The sequence below is a fragment of the Lepisma saccharinum genome, chromosome 4 (assembly GCF_977018435.1).
Source record: "Lepisma saccharinum chromosome 4, izLepSacc3.1, whole genome shotgun sequence".
In the NCBI taxonomy this organism is placed as follows: domain Eukaryota; kingdom Metazoa; phylum Arthropoda; class Insecta; order Zygentoma; family Lepismatidae; genus Lepisma; species Lepisma saccharinum.
Genome location: NC_139232.1, coordinates 79,318,539 through 79,342,667, shown reverse-complemented (window position 1 = coordinate 79,342,667; position 24,129 = coordinate 79,318,539). Strand labels below are relative to the sequence as shown.

Below are 24,129 nucleotides of genomic sequence, written 5' to 3'. Positions count from 1 at the left end.
ACCCCAGAGGACAGCAGCAGCAGTGTATCTGTTCCCAGTTTACGGCAGTTTGCAGAAGCCATTCTCCCCCCCATTGTGTGGCAATATATTGGCCAAGTGAGTGTAATATCCTACACGGGCGTGTGCTAAACTTACAACGTTTATAGTTGCATAAGTGTATCCAGCTACGTTCATTAAACTTTCTCTAACGTTGGACTGTGTACTTATTCCCGAACCCTGAGTGAAATAGAGTCTCATGCCACCGCTGGAGAAAAGGTTAGCATAATGGGTAAAACTTTGCAGAGCGTATGGTGCTACTGATTGGTCGTGGCCAAGTTAATAGACTTCCATCCAGCTGACGTGCTCGTGTAGGTGTAGTAGGCACCCTTTCTCGAGCAGGACGTTGCAAATTATTATTTCCATGCAGCATGGAGAAAAGCAGAGCATTCCAAACACATACGTCTTTCAGAGTGATGCCTTGAAAATAAACACGAGTTTATGAGGTTAGGTTAGGATAACTATGATTTAAAAGAGAAAAAAGTTGTTTTGTATCTTAGTTGCAACAATGTTCAACACACTGGCGTACGCAGGATGTGAATTATCGGGGACATTTATGCGGGGAAAAAGCCGGGAAAATTCCAACCAATTTCGGGAATCGAATCCGGATCTCCTGCGTGATTGTCACTTGTCAGACGCTCTACCGATCACCGAAGCTCCTTGGATGAGTTCCATACTTTGATTATTTCAATTTATTTTAATATATTTTCTTCTATTTATGGATCTTCTTCACCCTTGAAATGTCTCACCTCGTTGACCAGACAATTATTTCGTAACAAAGTAACAAAAAAATGCTCCCAGGATTTGATAAAAATCGAATGACTAGAAAGTAATTTCGTTCTATTGTTTTCATAATTACTATATTTATGTAGATCTCTACTACTTAATAGTAGTAGTGGTGGTATTAGTATTTTAGTATTAATTCAGCTAATTAATTAATTATAAGTATTATTAATTAATTGTGATTATTATTATTTAATTAAAGTATAATAAAACAATGGTAATGTGAATTTGGAAAAAAGTTTTAGAAATAACACCCCCCTTGATGAAATCCTGCGTACGCTACTGACGTCGTCTACGTTTACCTTTAAGATTCAAGGCCTTCCTCTCACATAAGTAGTCGTTGTACAGCTTCTAATCTTAGTCTTCACTAATTGGTACACGTTAGGAACTTTTCCGTCAATACATTAACTGTATGGTTCCATTCCTCGACTGCATTGTTAGTCCTGCGCCGCTGTTGGTAACAGTTCCACATGGAAATGTCGAAACCACAGTTGTTCATCCACTGTTCAACGAAATAATTCAAAAATTTTCTCAATGTGTAGTGGTTTGGCGCATCTTCCATCACACACAGCCATCCATCATCGACGTCAGCCACAGGGAGGTAAGCCAGAGCTGAACACATTCTTATACACAGCCGCACGTCTGGATCTGTTTTGTAATCGTTTGTCAGTCCCAACTCCTTCACCTTTCGCCACAAACATTGGTTAAAGTGATAATTACAACCACTGATCCGAGCCTCGGGAAATACTTTCTTCAGAGACACTATTGCTGCTACACGTACGCAAATGTCTCTAATTCTGGTAAACAAATTAGAAATCGTAGGGGAAAATCCAAGCAGTGTCGCTTATGACGGGAAAGAAACAGTTTTTGCCTTAGTGTCGCAAATGACGGTGTCGGAAATGTCGGAACTCTGTTCCAAATATGTTCTTATTTAGTCCTTTTTACATACAAAATGTTACTAAATTTGAAATATGTGTTTATTTTTTAAACTTAAGGCAAAAATAACTTAACCTAACTAAACTAACTGAGCATTGCAAGTGTTAGATAGGCCTACATTCTGATTCCATGGAAAGCTCTTGAAACACTAAGGGCGCCGTGAAACGAAAAGTTTGTGAACCCCTGCCCTAGAGAATGAGGTTTATTGTAGCACCAACCTATATTTTCTACCTGTCCCTATTCTGGGCAAGGTCCTCCCCCCTTGTCCATACTTTTCAGTTTCCTTCAGGTTCATATTAAGGCTCGGCTGAACCTTTGGCATGCAAATGGGCGATTTTTTTTTCAAATTTTCCTCTCCATTCGAAAAACTTCTTGAATATTTCAAAATATGAAAAAATTACATCTTAGAATTCCTTCTAGAGCATTGACGTGAATTTTCGTGTAGTTTGCTTTCATTATTGTCTAGATATTATCAATAGTTTAATAGACTTATGTAATCACAAAACTATTGATAATATCTAGACAACAGTGAAAGCAAATTACACGAAAATTCACGTCAATGCTATAGAAGGAATTCTAAGCTGATGTAATGTTTCATATTTTGAAATATCCAATAAGTTTTTCGAATGGAGAGGAAAATTTGAAAAAAAATTGCCCATTTGCATGCCAAAGGTCCAGCCGAGCCTTAATATTGCCATTCCATCCTCGCCTTTGCCTTCATACAGATCCCCTTACAATCAGGCTTCCCTACAAACGTTTCTATACTCCCCATGCGTCCTATATGATCTCGCCACGGAATGGGTGCAAATAGCTAACTGTCAAATTACAGTTCTTCCCAGTGGCGTTCAAAGGGAAGGGGGGATATTGGGATTTGTGAACTGCTTCTTTGGACAATATTTCCTAAGAAAACGAACGTGGGAGAAATGAAATGGTCAAGTGTAGGACTATTTTTTTAAAAAAAGAAATTTAGTCAATCATCCATTTCGAAATATCTCGTCACGCCACTGATTTTTCTTTATCAAAACCTAACATCAACATGACTGACTGTGAAATCTTTCAAGGCTGAAATGGAACAATTAAAGCAGGTAATTATTGCACAGAGGTAAAGGTTGAGTAATTTGAAAAATCGCAACACTACAAAGAATGAAAACTGGCATTTTTCAACGATTATAATTGCTTGTGAAACGAGTTGCTCCGACTGTGAATATTCCTTTTGTTCTTCTCCCGAGAACAGGTCTGGAAGGGGACGCCGAGCAAAATGAATGGCGAGTTCGTCTGGAAGCGCAGCTGGCAGTCAACAAACAATTAGAGGAGCAGAAGAAGTGGCTGGAACTGGAGCTGGAGCAAGCGAGGAAAAAAGCGCTTTCAGGTTTGTTCGTGGGATTCCTTCCATATTATTGTCCAGACGTCACCTCCGCGTTCGACACAAACATGCAGAACCGAACGGCTACCATAAAACAAACTGTGTCTGTTGGGAAATAGTCTCTGATGTTTATTGGCTTGTTTTTTGGGGAAGGAATTTCGTTCCAGCGTGACGTTCCATGCGAAGTGAAGCAACTTCTGATGCCATTAGGCAGATCCTAATTCTTGCTGCAAATCTTTTTACTTTCTTCAGAACTGTGATATTTTTTTAACCACTTTGTAGATATCATGTTTCTGCCCTCGAAACCCACTTTACATCACGTGTTCTGTCCATTGTTCAGTATGGTTCTTGTGTTTAATCTATGGCTTGCAAAAGCAATATAAAGTTAACAAAGTAATAACGTTCTTCTAGAATAGTGAAATGCAGATGGCACGCCCTTGCAAACTTATGCAAACATGAAACTCTATTTACTCTACAAATAGCCTACATGGTCTTTTACTTCACCGTTAAATTTCAGATTCGATATTTCTTTTCAGAATTATTAATAAACAACTCTTCACTAGTGAGCTCCTACCATTTTCTCATGTCCCGTTTCCATGTATCAACAAAAATGAAGTAATATATTTTATAAAATGGCTCCAAAAGTTTTCTTTCAAAAGAGTTCATTTGTTCCAGACCTTCCCTATTATTTCGTTATTGAACTTGTTATTTGTGCATCATTTTATTTTCATTTATTGATAGTCTGATATAAACGGATTTGTTATGTTGATACAATTTCGCAGAACGTGCAAGTTGATTTCAACATGGACAACTCACACGTCCATTTAAAAACCTTCGATCCAAGTCCACACAAAATAGTTTGTTTTTTTCCATCTTTGTAGCGTTTTGCTAATTCATTTTCTTAGCCAACAATCCAGATCTCCACAACAAGAATTTGCCAATTTGTACTTTTCGAAATTTTTTCAATTATTATGATTGAATTTATATGAAAGTTAGAAGAACATGTTAAGAAACTTTGAATTCACCTTTATTTTAAGTTACTTCTTTCTAGAAACATCCTGCAACAAAAACACCCTTGTTGATCCATTATATTGTATAGACTCTGACATCGTGGAAAATCTGATAATGAAATATCTATCACCGGATTGATGAAATTTCTTTTTCAATTATATGCTCTATTATGGATCTCTGCACCCATTTTCCTCATGAGACTTCGGCCATTCATAGGCGTATCCAGCTGAGGGTAAGCGGGGCACTCCACCCCTGGAAAACTAGTAGTAAAAATTTCGTCCTGTTCATTATGCTTTTTTTGCATGAAAAGTAAAACAAGTGTCAAATAATTGAAAATAATGCAGCGCCCTAGCTGGGAAAGTATTGTTTGTTCCCCTACAAAAAATATGTGTTTTCCGCCTTCCGGGAAATAGTGTGGGTACGCCCATTAGTCCATTGGTACTAAAATTGTGTGATAATGTATGTTAATTAATTATTCCATTATTATTATTTTATAGGTTCCTTCCCAGAGGCAATGAATTTGGACCTTGATTCCCTCAGCGAGGTGAGTGTAAAAGGCCTGCCCTTCTCAAAAAGCTAAAAAACATTTGCACCTCCATGAATAATTTTAAGATATCCGTACGTTGAAAATATTTTTGAAACATTTCAGTGCCATAAACAGACTATATTGACGAACCAATGTAAATAAATTTATTATTGTTGTGTTGGTAATGTGAATAAAGGAAATTGAAAGGTAACTGGACGAAAATACAATTTATACATTGTTGTTAATTGTTAAAAAATTACTCCCCAACAGGCTGAGCTAATTCGACTCGTGAAGCACCTACAGCGCCTGCGCAATGACCTCTACAGCGACATGAGGAACACCGAATGGAAACTGGACAAGGAAGGAAAGGTCAGATTTCAAAGAAGCCTTTTCCGCTATATCATTCATTATAGTTTTATATTTATATTAATGCAAATGTTCTTTGATTTTATGACAATGCTAAGTACTGTATAATTACACACGCACACACATACATACACACTTACATCCACCCACAGGATTTGTTTTCAGGGAGGCAGAGTTATAGAAACTTTTGTTATTATTATTGCTATTATTATTACTTATGTTGTTTTTTTTTAAAAAAAATTACATACATTTGAAATTTCCATATTCTGTATATCTATATAATTTGCGTAACTGAATAACATATTAATTGATGTAGGGCTAGATGTTTTCTTTTAATTGTTAGATAATTATCTAATTAAGAGAAGAGAGATACTTCTGTCAATTACAGTAGAAGCTTAGTGAAACGGTGCAAAATATCTTCTGTTTGATCTGTTAGGGTTCACTCACACTCTATGAACTTCTCTTTATGATGGTGCACTGACATCAATGACAAAACTTGTATAAAATATTAATTCCTATGACTTGTTGTAATACTTCAGTTTCATTGAAAATACTCCAAACTTGATTAACGTACATTAATTTTAAAACGATATTACAAAAGAAAATGACGTGATAGGAGAAAACTGAAAGCAGATCTCAATTCAGCACACATAAGTTTATGTAAATCAGTTCTTACTTGCAGTGAAGCAGATAAAAAGTTTCAAAATGCATACTTGTGTAATCAATGTAAAATAGACTGTAAGATTAATTAAATGTAACCCTACTTCTTAATTTTTGCTTGTGCCATCTTGTACTCTATTTTTTGTTCTTATCATTGTTGTTGTTTTTCTGCTGTTACTGTTTCGGTATGAAATGGTCATTCAGTGCTGTATCTAAAACCTTTGGTAAATGAATAAATAATAATAATAATTGTTGCTGTAACTTACGTCCTGTAAATCACAGAAAACAATACTTTTTGTCATAAAATACATCTACAATTTCACCATTCGAATTAAATTATTTCATTCCAGAAATCTCAGGTGGGGCACGCCCTTGCACACACACATGTACGTACGTTCTCCCTCCCTCCCTCCCTCTCTACTTCTCTCTCTCTCATCAGGGTGCGAAATCCAATGGTCAAGTGATAGAAAAGGCTACAAAGCCTTAACTTCGCCATGATAAACAAGACTTAATAAATAAATAGCCTAAAGAAATAAAAAATCCCGGAGGACAGGGAATTTCCACACCAGCAAAATTTTCCGGGGGGGCGGGGGGGTGTGTTGTATCAATAAAGATAAACAATTAGTTTTGACTTCAAATATACTTTAATATGAATATTATCGAAAACACACACACAGAGAACAAAGAATAATGTCTGTCTCTGTGTGAGTGTTGCATTAACCTCTTCTCTTTTCTCATCTCCTTTCGTCAGCTAACGCAAACTATATAATTGTATAAACAAAACATGAAAAAAACTACATCATCTTAATATTTCTTATTTTCTTGAAAGTACGTTGTTACTACTTATCAAATACGTATATTATATGCGGTAGTAATGCTGTATTAGCAAAACATAACGAAAAAGACCGGAACAAACTGAGAGACAAGCATAATAAATTTAAGTAAACTTATAACTAATTTATTTAGGCCAATAAATTTAGAATAGAAAAAGTGCTCGTTGCTGTTACAAATTTTGAATGGTCATAAAACACCAATATGTTATATTACTTATAGTTAGAGAGACAAATTTATGGTAAATAAAAACTGAGGAGAGCGGTAAATAAAATGTTAGATCAGCGTTATTTACCAGCGGTGGAAAAAAAAATTGGCACACACATACAAAAGAGCTATAAATTGATAAACTACTTCATTTTTATATACTGTATGTACACATACACAAGTACTTAGCTGTCCAACAAAAAAGAAAACATCAACACAAAATCACTTCATTTCTAAATTGCATATCTCAAGTGATTTTTTCATTGTATGTATTTAAAGGATATCCTTGCTGTCCAACAAATAAAATAATCAGTACCGCACATACACAAACACATGTTGAAACTCACATGATGATAAACAAAATTCATTCATGACTGAACACAAATGACATACATCATTGTTTCCCTTGATGTGCGGAACAGACTAATCTTATCGCTGCTACAGCTAGCAAGTTCAATGAAGCTGAAATTTGAGTAGACATTCGGGGGAAGAATGGAATGCAGCTTGACAGGGAGAGAAGTTTTCGAACTGAGATTATGTGCATGGGAAATCCCAATTTGCAGCGTCCTCCTGGTGTGATCGAAGATAAAACGTTCTTCAGCTGCAAGTGGTAGGAAACTTTAGGCAAACGTTTCGTTACAAATCGACAGTGTGCGCGCACAACCTCGATTGCCGGTTTTTGCGTGTTTTCTACTAAATTTGATGATATTTCACGGTTATTTCGCGAAAAAGCGTTCATTTCGTGGAAAAGCACACATTTCGCATTACTTCGCGAATAAAACTCATGCATATTTCATCGTGGGGGGTGTAGTTACGTGCAGAATGTTCAAAATTGCATCTTTTTTTCACATTTCGCGATTTCGCGCATCGCGAAAATTCAATGTCCCTACTTATAGTCAGTAGTGGCGATTGGGTGCCAAATTGGGGGACAAGGAAATTTTATTTTTCTTGGTAGACATTGTTTAGCATTAACAGGCCATAGCGTGAGGGTAAAAAGTGACAAGAAGTGGGAGGCAACAGCCTCCTCCACTCCCCCCTAATTGCCGCCACTGCTTATAGTTATATTACACTTTGGATATGTCTATTTCCAACGAAGAAGTAATATCGTTATTGCAGTATTTAATCTTACTGTCACATCTACTCACTTATTTTTGTTATTATTATTACTGTTGACATGAAAATTTGGGGGTGTGGAAGGGGATGCTGACCCTCTCGCACACTCTTGGCGCCGCCTACGAATACGATGGGTCATATTGCCGTCCCAAGTCATGTCCCTTGTGGGCTCAGTCTGGGACTAATTAATTGTCACGCATGTGTATATTTACACACACACACACACTCCCAGAAGGTGGTTGTTTGAGTATAATGGAAATCGTCCCTTCCAGGAATTCCACCACTTTGACGAGATCCGGAAGATGTATCAAGCGGAGATGAAGCACTACAACCGCTGCCTGGACAGACTTCGCCTTCATCAGCTGAACATGGACGGGGGGGCCTCCCCCCACTTCGCCACGGGGATGCTTCGGTGGGTGTAAGTACACTGTGTGACGCACATTTCCTATCATCTCAATGTTCAATGCACAACTTAAATTATGAAATTATAAGTCTATTTAATTAAATCTGTTGGAAACCATTCTAAAATATTTTCTAAAAAGTGTAGTCCATTGGTTATATATGTGGAATCAAAAGGATAATAATGCCTAAGCGTCTTTTCCACTTAAAAATTTTCTAGCATACGTGGTTATTCATTATTTCTGTTACATCTGTGTTCGTCTTACGTCTTATTTTCGATCTACAAATACTCAAAAGTTTTAAAAAAAATCATTCTATGATATTGGGATTGCCAATACATATTTTTTACTTCTTCGCATAAAATTCCATTGTAAGATATCAGTTTGACAATTCGTAAGCATTTTTCCCAAATATCTGACTTCCATGTTTACACTCATGGATTATGTATGTGACGTCACAAATTACAATTACTTCATGTCATTTATTGTGGCTTTCATCTATCACATATTTACATACCTCCTACGCCTATATACCTTCAAATTTCACTTTTACTGCCCTTTCGGTAATTGTCACGTTTTGTACGCAATTTTCTTGTCACCTTGTTCATATCATATGGTTATTTGTTCCTTCGAGGTCCAGCTTTATGGCTAGATAAGTTGATTGGAACTGGACCTACAGTTTATAGACGAATTCAGATCATTGCATCACTATGTTCCCATGACTAAGAATCGAACTCGAAACCCCTTGGTGACACAGCATGACGTATTTCAACCAAGAATTCAGTTCTTGGATGTAATTTTTATCACAGTTTTCTGTAAACATTTTTATCCCCCCCCCCTTTTTTTTGGGTGGAAGATCCATAGTATTGACGCTTCCTTCTCCCTACAGCCATCCCTACAATTTAAAGTATTGCATTACTCATTTCTTCTCTTTTCACAATATTTCAGTCGTAAAGGGCATTTCATGTAATTTGTATCTTTCTTATTTTACTCCGCTTTTCTGCATACTAGGCTAGCTAATCTTAACGGTAAGGAGGAATGGTGATAAGGTGGAATTGATGAAATGGCAAACACAAAGGAAAGCCCATGCTCAGGACGGGACTCGAACCCGGAGCCTATGTTGGCGATTACTAAACGTTCTCGTCCACCAATCAATTGCAAATCATTTGAGAGCAATGTTGTTTCCACACACTTAGGATGGAGCATGCGACTTCATTGTATGTATTTCAGCATTTGAAAAATGTGGACAATGTTGACAAACCACAATGAAAAAGTAATATGAACAGATATTTACGTATAACATATTTGTGTTGTCAAGGATTATATGCCCTACACGTGATTTTTCTACATAGCAAATTTGATATCCGGCACCTGTATCTTGCCTGAAGCGGTTTTCCTCAGTCGCTCCGTCAAATGCTTCTCTTAAAGAAAGGCTACATTTCCTTCTGCCTTTATTTCAATTCCTCGTCGTCATGTCGCTGCGTTTAACAAAATCGTCCAAATAACCTAATTTAAATGAGTCAAAAAAAAATTAAGGAACTTGATTCCTACACTGAGAGAATTCATTCTCCAATATTTTGTGAGTGTTACAAGTTTTTACATCGTAATTAGAATTGAGAATGCTATACACAATAAACTTGTTGAACTGGGAACTGAAATATTCCCTTGCAGTATCAAAATGAGGGAGCATGGGTAACTTAAAAGTTCTGCACGTAAATTAATTAATATACAGCTAGGAGCCAGTCTTTTTTGTATTACGTGTAAAATATGTAATGATGTATTTTTACTAATACGTTTGCTTCAATGCAAATATATATTATAAAGTTCCAGTCCATAAAATGAATTAATTCTAACTGTTACTAATAAAAAAGAAAGGCGTTCAGGTGACGTTTGTGACAAGAGACCGTCTTGAACACTTGATACAGACATTTATTTGTGCACTAAAGGATCACTATAAGATTGGTAATAACTAAACATCATATTGTCTGAGCCAGTGTGGTATTTGAAAAACTTCCAGTACTGGTATACGTACTTCTTCCGAAGCATTAGGACTTTCTGTACAAAACATCCTCTAGAAGCTAGAAATTTGCAACTAGGGGTTGTACAGCAGTCAGGGAGAAGGTTCCTCTCCTTCAAATGCCACCCTGTATGTAACACATCATCGAAATAAATTAGAAACATCAAATAAACATGGATAAAATGAGGTGTTAAAATTATTTCATACAGGAGCCCCAATCCCACCACTGACTGACCCACTGACAAAAATATTCTCCATGAAGCAAGCCCTGGAGGCAAAAAAAATGCTCCATTACGACCCCCCCCCCCCCCCCCACAAAATTGTCTGGAAACATTGAGAAAATTTTAAAAATCACTCATTTATCCCCTTTTTAAGGGTAAAGTGCCAGTTTTTCGCGTCCCTAGCAACGACCGTTTCCAGGGGCTAAAAATCAGACGGTTTTTTTTCCTCACAATTTAACCTCAAGATCAACAACAACGCAGATGATTCAGTTCCAAGTTAGAAAACGTGCCAAACAAGAGTCACATCTACATAAGAAGACTTAGTCCATACAACTTAGTATTCAAAATACGAAAACAGCTATATCGTGGCTGTTTAAATAAAATGCTTAGAAGTGTAACAATGCTGTCGAGTGCCGTATTTGTTGTTGATTATGGAAAAGGACGTTGCTAGGGAATCTACAGAAAGGTTCTTTTTACGCCGAAAACTACGGTGAGCGTTACTTGAATTTTCGTAGTTCAAAATATGAGCCTCAGAATTTATTACAGAGACAAGGTAGGAATTTACGGGGAATGACGAAAAACAATTATTTTTCAGTTATTTTTAAAAATATAAAAATGAAGAAGTAAATATTGCTTTTCAAATTAGGTGCCGCTATTGAATTCGTTTATGTAAAACATTTAACAATTTTGAAACGGATAGGATATATCCCCAGTTCGTTATTAAGAAAAATAGACAAAAATATTTCGAGCATTTGTACAATAATGGAGCAAGTACATACACAACGTTACGTTCAAACTTTTCAAATAAGCGAACGTACTCGTTTCCCTTCTTCCAAAACCACATGCTGACATTTTCAAAGACATAAGGGCATTGAGGAATCCCCATCTGTAACATGAGAGCGCACAAAACGTGGCTCAAGGTCACGTCCGCGAGCACACAAGACGAGGCCAAAGGCCACATCGAAAGTATGCGAGTTCTACATATAGGCTTGATAACAAAATAATACTTTCACGGTCAAATATATAAAACGAACTCTGACCATATACCTTATTTGCCGGCATATAAGACGCACCAGTGTATAAGACTCTCCCTCACTTTTGTACACATTTTTGAGTAAAAAGCTTCATCCATGAATGTTGTTATTAATTTACAGTATTGTAAAAACTATAAACTATGGAGGTCTATTTTAAAAAAGAACTTACCTTATCTAACTAGGAAAGAATACATTTTATTAATCTTCTTCGTCCAAACCCAGACATTCATCTCCAGAGCTAAGTGAAGAGTCACTTGAAACCTCTTCTAAATCAGAATCTGGAGTCCTCATGCAACAACTTGTCCTCTGCACCATCCAATGCATTAACAATGCCACACTTATTAAATTAGTTTTACAACATTCCACGAAGCTCTGAGCCATTCGCAAACTTCCTTTTTCCTGATGGTGTAACCTGAGTATCGGCGTATAAGACGAACCCTGTTTTTGAGACCGATTTTTAAAGGTGAAAAGTGCGTCTTATATGCCGGCAAATACGGTATTTTTACCCAAAATATCAGAATACATATGGTTTTAAGGAACGTACCAATATTATAACGGACTGAGTTGTAATATGAGACTGCATTGCAAGATTAAATTTATTAGAACACATTTCAGAAATAGTCATTACAGAACTTCAAAACAAAAGCGAGGGGAAAAAGCGTTAACTTTTAAACTTCTCTTTATATTCAATTAAATACATTGGTAAAATATCGATCAGTTTGCATGATGAATTTCATAAAGTTTTATATGTATCCACCATAAACTGTGTTAAATAGTTTCAATTAAGTACCATAAATAAATAATGCAAAGCATAAGTCAAATAAACCACTTAAATATTAATATCTCTAAAAAAAAACTACTGCACTTTCACATGCAGCACATTCATTCTTGCTTCATAAATGTTTGGTAGAATCTTGTAAATATATGTGTGTATGGGACATGACACGTGTAGTTCACTACATACTGTAGAACAGCTGCTCCACACGGCAGATTATAGTTACAAAGCTTTCTTATTCACGTATTTAGCTGTAGATTATATTTACACTGGGTTAAGTACATACTAGAGTACGTACCTACTGGTGCACACAAGCGTTATATTCTCAAACTATATTATTTTTTAGTTGTACAGTCACGGACACTTATGGGTTGTAATGATCCCTTTGTAAGTCAGTGAGATTGACAACTCAGAAGTGTCCGTGGCTGTACGAGTCTTGAAGTTGTTGATTATTTTTCCTTCATATATCTCCTATTTCTGTACCTACTTTCTCCACAAATGTTTCCAAGTCTTATAGCGGAATAATTAAGAACTTGTATACAGGGGCGCAATACTTAAGAGGTCTAGAGGTTAAGAGGTATCATAATGGTGTCTATATATTCTCAAAATGATGCTCACATAATCAAAACTCAATTTTATAAAGAGATGTGTGGTAAAGTTCGCTTCAATTTCTTAGTCGCCGTTAGTGCTGGTCATTGGCGCAGCAGTGGGGGATACAGGGGTACATTGCACCCCCTATATGTTGTTTATGGCACCCCTAAACCCTTTAATACGAATTGTACCTCTTGTACCCGTTCAAATAATTTGAGACACACAAGATGCTGCCGTTTAAAGAATCTGTTTCTGGAATTTTTAAATCTTTATATGGAAGTGAAAACTGTGTAAAATAAGTACAAAATGATGGAATGAGACCTAGAGTTAGTTATATCTGCTCTTGAATTGTACCTAATTTTAAAAGTTTTAAAAAGTATCTTGAAAATCGCTATATATATATATAATATGAAGGTTGAACATTGTACGCCTCCAACCTCCGCTACCCCAAATCATGAACGTTCCTTCACCACTGGTACTGTTTCCACTGAAGCAAAATATAATTTTACGAATTTGGTCTCCCAGTTATTTGTGGAGAGATTGCGGTGCTATTGAGCAAGGTCTTAGCCTTACACCCCCCCCCCCCCCTCTCCCTACCGTTTCCTCGCCAAGTGTTTCACTATGGTGTAAGCATAAAAGGAGGTGAGTAGATTGCATCATTGCGCGTACACAAATACCTTCTTGCAAGCAGTGTCCATGGGAGAGAAAGCAAGGGAAGTGAAATGAGATGCAAGATAGATTAGGGAAGATAGAGGAAATGGTAGAGAAATAGAGATTTTTGGACTAGAAAATCAGTTAAGAGAAAGATATGACCTGCGCACGTATTTTACCTCTATATACGAAGCAACTTACGTGCGAGTGTCTTACCACGCAGTGGAAAGTTATACTGGGCCCCCATTATACTTGAGCCATATAACTACGTACTTAGTAGTGAGAGCAAGAGACCTTATCAATAAAGCATAAATTATAACCAAAGCTATCTTTCCATTCTTCAGGTTTATTGCAATCAACGTATTAACAGTAAATAGAAGAACCAATACAACAATTCTAAGATCAGTCATGTATATATATACCTATCCAGTAAATAACCTTGAACAATTTGCACCTAGATTTAGTGATTTAGTGTTTCCCCCCGTGTGTATGTTAAAATAGATGGATATTAATTCTTGCATTAATACCCGTACTATTATCGGCCATACAAATCTATGAAAGTTTAGTTTTCAAAAAATTAAAAAATATAACCCCCCCCCCCAAATTAATTGTCAATTTTTAGCCCTAATGGCCGATAAGCTGACTAAAGCAGTTTACGTTATTAATGGTTTATTTGAAATACTTAACTGCAGTGGAGCTTTCCACCAGTGTATGTGTATAGCTTCGCTACCCGAGACCAAGTGGGTGAGCGATTCTCCTGGCTCGGACACCAGAGAACGGTCTAGACACGTTACACGGATATTGCGGGAAATGGGCCATGCGAGTAAATATGAAGAAGACCAAAATAATGGTATTTAAGAACGGGTACGTATTTGGTAAGGATGAACAATGGAAATACGGGGAGGCAAGTGTCGATAAGGTGAAACAGTACGATTATTTAGGCATGGTGATGACAATGACGGGTAGGTGGGCAAGGCACGTACACAGGAATAAATGTAAAGCAATTTTTGCGTTAGAAAAAACAAGAAAAATAAAATACAAAGTACCAAATATTCCAATCAAAATTCTACGAGGCCACAGTTAAGGCAACATTATTCTATGGCATCGAACTATGGGTCTGGGAGGGAGGGGAAACCGTAAACGTCGTGCAGTCTAGATTCCTAAAACAAGGGCTAGGAGTAGGGAGGGGTACGGCAACATGTGGGGCACTTAGGGAAATGGGAAAATTAAGAGAGGAAGCGGATGCCAAAATGAGGAGCATTAAATACTGGGCAAAACTGATCACCATGGAGGGGGGAAATTTGAAGAAACTCTGTGTACAATCACAGATAAGGGGGGGTAATGGGAGGCAATGGGTAGCAAAAATAAAGACGGAATTATACAGTATAGGGCTAGGATGGATGTGGGAAGAGGGAATAGAGGGGAGGATTGATACACAGATGCTAGGGGCCATACGTGCCAGGCTGGAAGATATTACCAAACAGAAAATTTTGGCAGAATGCGACGCAAAAATATCGTTAACATCGGCGAAAATAGTGGATACGGATCGAGAATGGGGAAGGAGGAACTACGTAGATTTGTGTGGGGCAAAAGAAAGGTCAGGATTGGCCTGGTTCAGACTGGGGGGATGGGCACAAGTTAGACTGAAACGGGAGGACGGGAGCGTAGAATGCCCGTTATGCGGCGAAGACGAGACGAAATTTCACATTCTCCTCCAGTGTAAAGAAACAGGGGAGGCAAGACAAAAATATATCAGGGAAATAAATGAAGATAACATTGAGAATATAATGACAAGCGTTATTAGGAGGGAGAGACCGAGAGGGGGGAGGCGCAAATAAAGAATCTGGGAACTTTCCTACACTACGCCTGGGTAATGAGATCAAAGAAGCTCAGTGGGGATAGCGAACATGTGTGAAAGGGGGGAGGGGTACTAAATAAATAAATTAATAAATAAATTTGAGAAAATTTAGGAACCACTCAGGTAACAGGGCAAGTATAGGGAAAGATTTCAAATGTCATAGTGTTTGTGAACTCCCAAGCAGTGGTGAAGGTGGAAGCAGACTAAAAAGGAGGAAGGGTGTAGGGAAAGTACACGAAAATTTTGCACTTGTATGGTATGTATAGCTGTAACGGCTCATACTGGAAATAAATTCTATTCTATTCTATTACGTAGCTTGACGTCATACCATATGATGATGTGTTGCCAAATAGTGGTGGTAAAGACTTCAAGCATGGAAAGAGAGAGAGAGAGAAGAAAGTGAAAAGGGAGAGAGGTAAGAGGAAAATAGGGAGTTAAAGAGGAGGGGGTTCATATTTGTAAAATTTGTAAAACTTGTGTAATACCTTACATTTACAATGCCCACACTAATCTACCGTTACGCAGCTTCTGCACACCTTGTCGAAAATTTCTGGTGCCGCTCCTGATGTAAGGGCTACGTATGTTCGATGAACATGTTGACAAAGAAAGTTACTTGGCATGAAATGTAGGTTTGGCAAATTATGACAGACGAAAACGCTGTCAACAAAAATTAAGTCATTATGACTATTGACAAGAAATTGAATTATAGCACTACTGACGAACCTATATTATAATTACGTGATATATTCTCCTCAGTTGGTTGAAGCTTAGGTGCACCACACTATTTCCATTTTACGTGCGAATATAGAAATCGACATGGAAATTATGATGCAGAGAGTAATGTTATTAATAAAGTAGAATCAATATTTTTTTACTTTAAAGGGATAGCCATTTGGAATAGATTTCTATGTTTATCATTTGATGCGACATCTGTGATACATTTCATGAGACAATTAGACAAACCACATCGCCTCTGTATTAGTCGAATACTGAAAATTTGGCTTGGGAAAGAGGTTAATAGAATTCAGAATATCCTGATTAAAATAAAAGATGAGGTTCCAAACTTTTACCTTGAAATGCACCTAAGATTCGTTCATTCGTGGTAACTGTGACCTTGTCCAACGTGGTTGCATACATCCAGGATAAAATACCGTTTTTCAAGGGTTCGTAGCGTCGAAAAGAGGCGTAAAACATTTTTCAAAAATATTGAATGACCTTTATACGTTGTGAAAGTTTGTGTGGTGACATGTACTACCTCCATTTCGAAAATCCAAACGATAATGCGAGAGGATACCAGACATACTTGTCAATGCCTCATCACACTAAGTCTCGACACCATGCCTGATTTTGGACTCCACTGACACATTGCTGTGAAGGAGTATTCTTTAGTAATTAGTCCATTATCGAACCTTATCATACTTATCAACGTAGTGCGTAGCTTTCATCTGTTGTTTTTTTTCCTCACAATCCTACGTGACAAATGGTAGACTCGCGACCTAACCACCCGTTACCTTGCCTGTAATTATCGCCATCACTTCTTAATTTATCCAGTACTGTATGATATTAAGATGGTTTACAATATTCCGGGCCTGGCATTTGACGTTTTCGGCTACGAAGGAGGATCGTATCAGTGTACAGACCTAATGGTGCACGCTACTTTAAAAATTCAAGCACTTTAGATTGATACTATTCTATAACCAACAACTTTCCCCTCTTTCCATTTTTCGCTGTGTGCACTAATGTATTTCCAATAACGGGGAATGTAAAAGTCAGCTTCATGTTTGTTAATTTAACCAATATTGTGTTTATATTGTATTTCGTTTCCGTTAGAATTGTACATTTCAATTATAGGAATTTGTCTATCAAAATATGTTATCATGCATTATCTAACCTAACCTATCCTGACCTAATATACGTAACGGGTGGCCAGAATTAAAGTTACCCAACTCAGAGCCCTCTGTAGCCTGATTGAGGCATCGTAGAACTCTGAAATTAGGTGAATCCACTATCCAGGCCATGGGGAAAAGGATGGCGATAAAAAATAGTTCCATTTTCCGCCACCAGGTTGAAATATGGCGCTGTACTTCCATGATAGGTTGTAATAATGACGTAAACTGCTCCAATTGGTTATGGGTTCGCCTTTACCTTGCAATCTTGCAATAAACGAGAGATTATTTTCTCGCAACTTCCAGCCACTAACAAATGTCTTTCTAATTAATAACTTAGCAAAACCACTTAAGGTGATTATTTGTACAACTCATCATGGAAGTACAGCGCCACAATCTGATTGTCGAAATATTGCAACTTAAAGTTAACAAGATGTTGCAAAAATGGTCAAAACTACACACTTTGAACCCTTGTCATTTCGGAAATACAAAAGATATGGATCTGAAACTTTGCATAGTTCCATCCCTCAGGTGGTCCTATCAGTATGCCAAATTTCAAATTAACCAAGAGCCTCCCCGATGCGCAGTGGTAGCGTCGCCTTGTAATCGAGGGGTCCCGGGTTCGATACCCGGTGGAGGCACATAGTGGTTCGGATTCCACTTTAAATTGTAGGTCCAGTCCCGATTAGCCTTACTGTGCATAAAGTGGACTTAAAACACCAAATCAATCAATCAAATCAAATTAATCAAAAGAAGGCAAGGTTGGGGACGTTATTGATTTGACCTGTACGTGAGTGTGTTCGGTAAACGTCACACTCTACTTGATACTGAATAAAACTATTATAATTTATTTGAATTTGAATTTTGATTTTAAAATTTTGGGTGCGTCAGCACTTAGGCTATTTTACACCCGTCACATTATACTGGGTCCAGCCCCTTACCATAACTAAAATAGCATAATTGCAAATGTTACTAAAAATATTAAAATATCCTGACTTTCGTTAAAAGCAGAGGCTGTAAAGGGGCACTCAGCACACACAAGGACAAAAAACAGGACAACACACACAAAATTATACTGGCCATAGTGCCAGTCGCCAGAGCCTCGTTCGTGTGCAAAATGCAGTCCAGGGTGTACTACGTGGGAGTGAGGTTGACAGTTGGGTGTACTGTGTGGAAAATCAACCCTTACACCCTTATTATAATTTATATTAATGGATTTCAAGTAAGGTATATTACAAGAATGTTGGCTTTAGTGTACACAAAAATTCTGAGAGAGAGGTTAAGATAAGGAGTGGGAGAAGGTTTTTTTTTTAAGTACCTCAGCGTGTGGTGCTGGACACAGACCTTAAATCATACACTGGTTCATATATATGCTCCTTAGTTCTAGGGATATATCAGAACATTAAAGTTTGTTGTGCTAATTTTGTCGCTTCTACTTTTGATAGCACATTTCAAATCACACTTTTAAGTACTCTCATAATTACTTCATCTATACTTCCTCCATTTACCTTCTTTAACTTGTGCCGACCTCCTTGGCGGAGTGGTTAGCACAGAGGTCCCAGGTCCAAATCCCAGCCTGGGAATCGATGTTCTTAGTGAATGTCCCTTCATCAATTTCATCATATATCGCTCATCCAATCGTCAAGGTTAGTCAAAAGTGGCAGAAAAGCGACGCTAAATAACAAAAATCTAAACTGTTTTCGTTGGGCGACACGTGAACAACCCATCAAGTCCCATCGCCGCTGTTTTCTGGCTCTCGAAAGCGGAATCCGTTAATGTTGATTTGAAAGTTGCTCCCCAATTGTACTGATGGTGCTTGGTCAACTCCGAAATTTTAGAGCTCCCACCGTGGCCACTCGTACCACAGGCGAGAGAGCTTAGGCAACGCGGAAGTTCATTGGCCAATGAAAATAATGTTTCAACTATTGGCAATTTTAAGTAACTAAACGTGAAAAAACGGCAGTGGAAATGTTACAAAATGATCGGAGTGTCGCGTTTCTTATGTTTTGGGCAAGTTTCAGAAAACGATAGAGAAATCAGAAGAGTGGAGACAATCAAATATTATTTTCGCGTCTGAGGTTCTCGCAGGATTTACCGATCGGTGCGCAGTACAAGACCTCTTTTAAGATGAAACGTCCATTTCATAAAATATGCAAAATCTCGATAAGAAGTGAGCATGTTTTCAATTCCTTGAACGAAGAAGATGATGTTGATTAAATTGCGTTTGAAAACAAACTTTCAATTGACGAAGCTTGTACCTATGTAGTCGTAAATGGAAGAAGCAGGTGTTATAGGCTTGTATCGTAATATCTCCCAAGCAATGAACTGGTAAGGATTTCTAAGATATAATAATAAAAATGCTTTTTATTGCTCTAAGTATAGTCACATATTATTTTCAAGTATTATTTTTGTTGCATTTTTATTCGCACACAGCATTTTATACAATATTCAACGTATTCATACAATACATATATTTCTATGAAAATCCTACTTCACGATATTTTTTCTTGCGTAGGCATTTCTAATTTTCTTACTTTGCCTCCCTTTACTGGAACATTTGGCTATGAATGAGATGAATGAGAATTAATGGTGATTAGATATCTGTATGAAATTTGAAAAAGGTATCACTACGAATATCTATGTTCTGGCCAAGGTTCTGATCCACACCTTCGGTGGCGATATCGTCACCGGAAGCTACGGTTCACATATCATTGTCATCAAAAATTGTCCATAGACACTTGGTCAAAAATTGTTTGTTCAGCTGTTCAATTCCTTGCTGCAACAGTCCGTAGACACTTGGTCAAAAATTGTTTGTTGAACTGTAAAATTCCTTGCTGCAAAAGTCCGTAGACACTTGGTCAAAAATTGTTTGTTGAACTGAAAAATTCCTTGCTGCAAAAGTCCGTAGACACTTGGTCAAAAACTGTTTGTTGAACTGAACAATTCCTTGCTGCAAAAGTCCGTAGACACTTGGTCAAAAATTGTTTGTTGAACTGAAAAATTCCTTGCTGCAAAAGTCCGTAGACACTTGGCCAAAAATTGTTTGTTGAACTGTAAAATTCCTTGCTGCAAAAGTCCGTAGACACTTGGTCAAAAATTGTTTGTTGAACTGTAAAATTCCTTGCTGCAAAAGTCCGTAGACACTTGGTCAAAAATTGTTTGTTGAACTGAACAATTCCTTGCTGCAAAAGTCCGTAGACACTTGGTCAAAAATTGTTTGTTGAACTGAAAAATTCCTTGCTGCAAAAGTCCGTAGACACTTGGTCAAAAACTGTTTGTTGAACTGAACAATTCCTTGCTGCAAAAGTCCGTAGACACTTGGTCAATAATTGTTTGGTGAACTGTAAAATTCCTTGCTGCAAAAGTCCGTAGACACTTGGTCAAAAATTGTTTGTTGAACTGTAAAATTCCTTGCTGCAACAGTCCGTAGACACTTGGTCAAAAATTGTTTGTTGAACTGTAAAATTCCTTGCTGCAAAAGTCCGTAGACACTTGGCCAAAAATTGTTTGTTGAACTGTAAAATTCCTTGCTGCAAAAGTCCGTAGACACTTGGTCAAAAATTGTTTGTTGAACTGAACAATTCCTTGCTGCAAAAGTCCGAAGACACTTGGTCAAAAATTGTTTCTTGAACTGTACAATTCTTTGCTGCAACAGTCCACAAACACTTGGTCAAAAATTGTTTGTTGAACTGTAAAATTCCTTGCTGCAAAAGTACGTAGACACTTGGTCAAAAATTGTTTGTTGAACTGAACAATTCCTTGCTGCAAAAGTCCGAAGACACTTGGTCAAAAATTGTTTCTTGAACTGTACAATTCTTTGCTGCAACAGTCCACAAACACTTGGTCAAAAATTGTTTGTTGATCTGAACAATTCCTTGCTGCAGCAGTCCATAGACACTTGGTCAAAAATTGTTTGTTGATCTGAACAAGCTTCTTCACCATATCAGTTGATTTCTTCCATTGTGACTTTCCCCCATTGCTGATGGCTACTAAACTCATATTTCAGCATTAATGTTGAAAGAATATTTTTTCATGATCGGCACTGTATGTGTCACTTGAAAACATTCTAAATGATTTGGTCAATATTTCTTCAAATTTGGCAACATTTCTGAAGAAGCTCGAGTAGCCATTGCCTGACTGCCAGTGAGGAGTGGATTGAGCTCTCGTCCTAAGGTTTGAATTAGCGTTAGTTTTTAGACATTGTTTCTGTGGGTGATCACTGAATTTAAGGAGCAGTGGGGCCAACTTTTGAAAAATATTAGATTGTCTGAACTCGGAGATTTGTATTATAATTTTATGCAGTAATGTATGTCCTAATTCAAAGATAACTGCTTTTCTGAGTGCCTACTTCTTGAAAATGATGAAAATTCTTTTGGTGCTCATGAATGTAAGTGCCTATTGCGTATTTTTGACCGCTTGTTTTGAGTGCCAAAAGTCCCATGTCTACGTCAACCCAAAATGGTGGATTCAAGATGTTCGTCGGGAAATTACACTAGCCGTATGTGGTGATGCAATCATTAACGTAACGCCTATAATCTTGGAACCAAAGACAATCGAGTAAGAAGGGATCCCGGGTTCGATCCTCGCTGAGGCACATTGTACAGTAGTTGGGATCAAATTTAGTATCGATGAGCCTACCTGAGAGTAAGTGAACTTAAAACAATACGAAATACAGTGCTGGGTATATTGTTGTTGAGTTTCTGGTTTGAGTCCACTTTAGGCAAATATAGGCTAATCGCGACTGGACCTACTGCTTTAAAAAGGGATCCGAATCTCTACATGCCTCCACCGGGTATCACACCCTCTTCCTCTTGATTACAAGGCGGCGACGTTACCACTACGCCATCCGGAAGGTCAACAGGGTATAGAGTGGCAGGTTGCTTAGAAGTTTTCATTTCAGTACTGTTTTACTTAACAATGAAAACAATGTGTTGTTTTTTTTTCATCAGGGTTTTGCCCACCCCATCTTGCTACGTTACTGCCACCACCCCTCCCTCTCCCCACTAGAGGAGGTCGTTAGTTCGCCACTGAACGCTTACATCGTGCATATTATCTGGATATTACTTTCTGTGTTACTCCAGTTTGGTAGCCAGACTTTTCACAACGACATGCGCTGTTACAAACCGTTCTTCGAGGAAGAGAAACGTCACAACGAGCCGAGGACGCCTCTATGCTTGTCGTTCTTCTTCACACCAACGCCGTGGAAATCTTTGGAGAAGGTCAAACTCCTTGCTGCATCCTCCAGCCACTCCCAGAATGCATCTCTCTCTTTCTCTCCGCAACCCTGGAAGTAACACCAACGTTTCTTCCTCGGCAGAAATCCAAATATTTATTTAGAAAACCCCTTGATCATCGCTTTTGATCCCTGCCCCAACTTAGCATTCACGGAGACGTCGTCGTCCTGATTGACAAATGTCCCCGGAGGCAGTGAGTAAACAAAGGAGTCGACCGTTTCCACCCGAGTGTGTTGTTTTAGGTCGCTCGAGTGCTTCTGCTGCGTTCCCTCGTGAAGACGAAGCATGACTTTTTTTAAAAACCCTGAGGATCTGGGAGCATCCTTATGTGGGAGAAGAAAGGCTTATGTGTCATTCACTCTAGGAAATCTTCCGTGCAGCTTCTTCTGAAGGTTCTTCTACGTGTTCTGAGATATACGGAACATTCTCAAAGTCAACTTCATGTACAGTCACGGGCAATATACTGTTCGCAAGCCCAACTGGCGGCTGATCTACTTTTTGCTACATAGCAAAAAGTCAGGGTTGGCCTGGTTCAAACTGGAGGGATGGAAACAAAGAAACAGGAGAGGCAAGACAAAAATATATCAAGGAAATAAATGAAAATAAAATTGAGAACATAATGACAATCGCTATTAGGAGGGAGAGACCGAGAGGGGGAGAGGCGCAAATAAGGAATCTGGGAACTTTCCTACACTATATTCCTTTTCCGGAATGTCTGGAGTAGCGACGCGCAGAGGGGAAAGCTTGTGGGCGGGGCCAGACTAGGTGGAGAAGGGTGCAGAATGCAGAATTCCCCTAGTAGGCTTGCGAGTTGTCATGTTTGCTACAGAACTACTGGACCAGTCGAGTTGCCCCTCCAGCGCGGTACCCTCCCCTCCGCGCGTTCATTGGACGAGGCGCACAGCCGCAACGTGCGCTAAGGACGCGTTCGCGTTCTCTTACTTCAGACATTCCGGAAAAGGCATTATATGTCTGGGCAAAGAGAGCAAAGATGCTCAGTGGGGATAACGAAAATGTGTGACATGGGGCTACTAAATAAATAAATAAATCTAAGAAAAATCTAGGAATCACTCGGGTAAGAGTTTAGTGAAATACTGTAGTGAAACGGTGCAAGTGTAGTGAAAGTAAGGGAAATGAAAGACTGTGTTTATGAACTCCCAAGCAATGATAAGAGGAATTAGACTGAGAGGAGGAGGGGTGTAGAAAAATTGCACTAAAATTGTTCATCCTTGTATGGTATGCACAGGTGTAAAGGCTGATACTTGAAAATAAATTATATTATATTCTATCCGTCCACCGATCGTCTTCAGGGAATGTACCTTGATGAGTGTCAACAACCTCAGTTGCAAAGTGAAAGCTGTAGGGGTGACATCGCTCTCCGGTTACCACGTTGCCAAGCGTAAATCTGTTTTTGTCAGTTGCTTTTATTGGCTTGTTTGTACTACACTGTTTGGGTGTTTTGTGTACTAATTTTCCGTGCTTTGTGTACTATTATACAACTATTAGCCAGTAACGACGCTGATCACCTCTCTCCCTCCCTCCCCCGTTTTGCTGTGCTGTGTATCCGACGCTCATATGTTTCGTCTCGCCAGGAACTTTCGGTGCCTTGTGACTCAAAAGCGCCGCTCAAAA

At 38.2% G+C, this 24,129-nt stretch overlaps 1 protein-coding gene across 3 annotated transcripts in view; it reads left to right on the top strand.

Moving 5' to 3' along the window:
- The window catches only part of LOC145986619 (coiled-coil domain-containing protein 169-like), a 71,335-nt gene that overhangs the window by 20,581 nt on the left and 26,625 nt on the right, over nucleotides 1-24,129 (top strand). For 2 of the 3 annotated variants that reach the window (XM_083120845.1, XM_083120843.1), the window contains exons 3-6: nucleotides 2,990-3,124; nucleotides 4,627-4,673; nucleotides 4,926-5,024; nucleotides 8,105-8,250. In XM_083120845.1, coding sequence (XP_082976971.1) covers nucleotides 2,990-3,124; nucleotides 4,627-4,673; nucleotides 4,926-5,024; nucleotides 8,105-8,250 — 427 coding nt within the window. The remainder of the gene's footprint in view (nucleotides 1-2,989; nucleotides 3,125-4,626; nucleotides 4,674-4,925; nucleotides 5,025-8,104; nucleotides 8,251-24,129) is intronic. The other variant, XM_083120844.1, reaches the window with a different exon arrangement.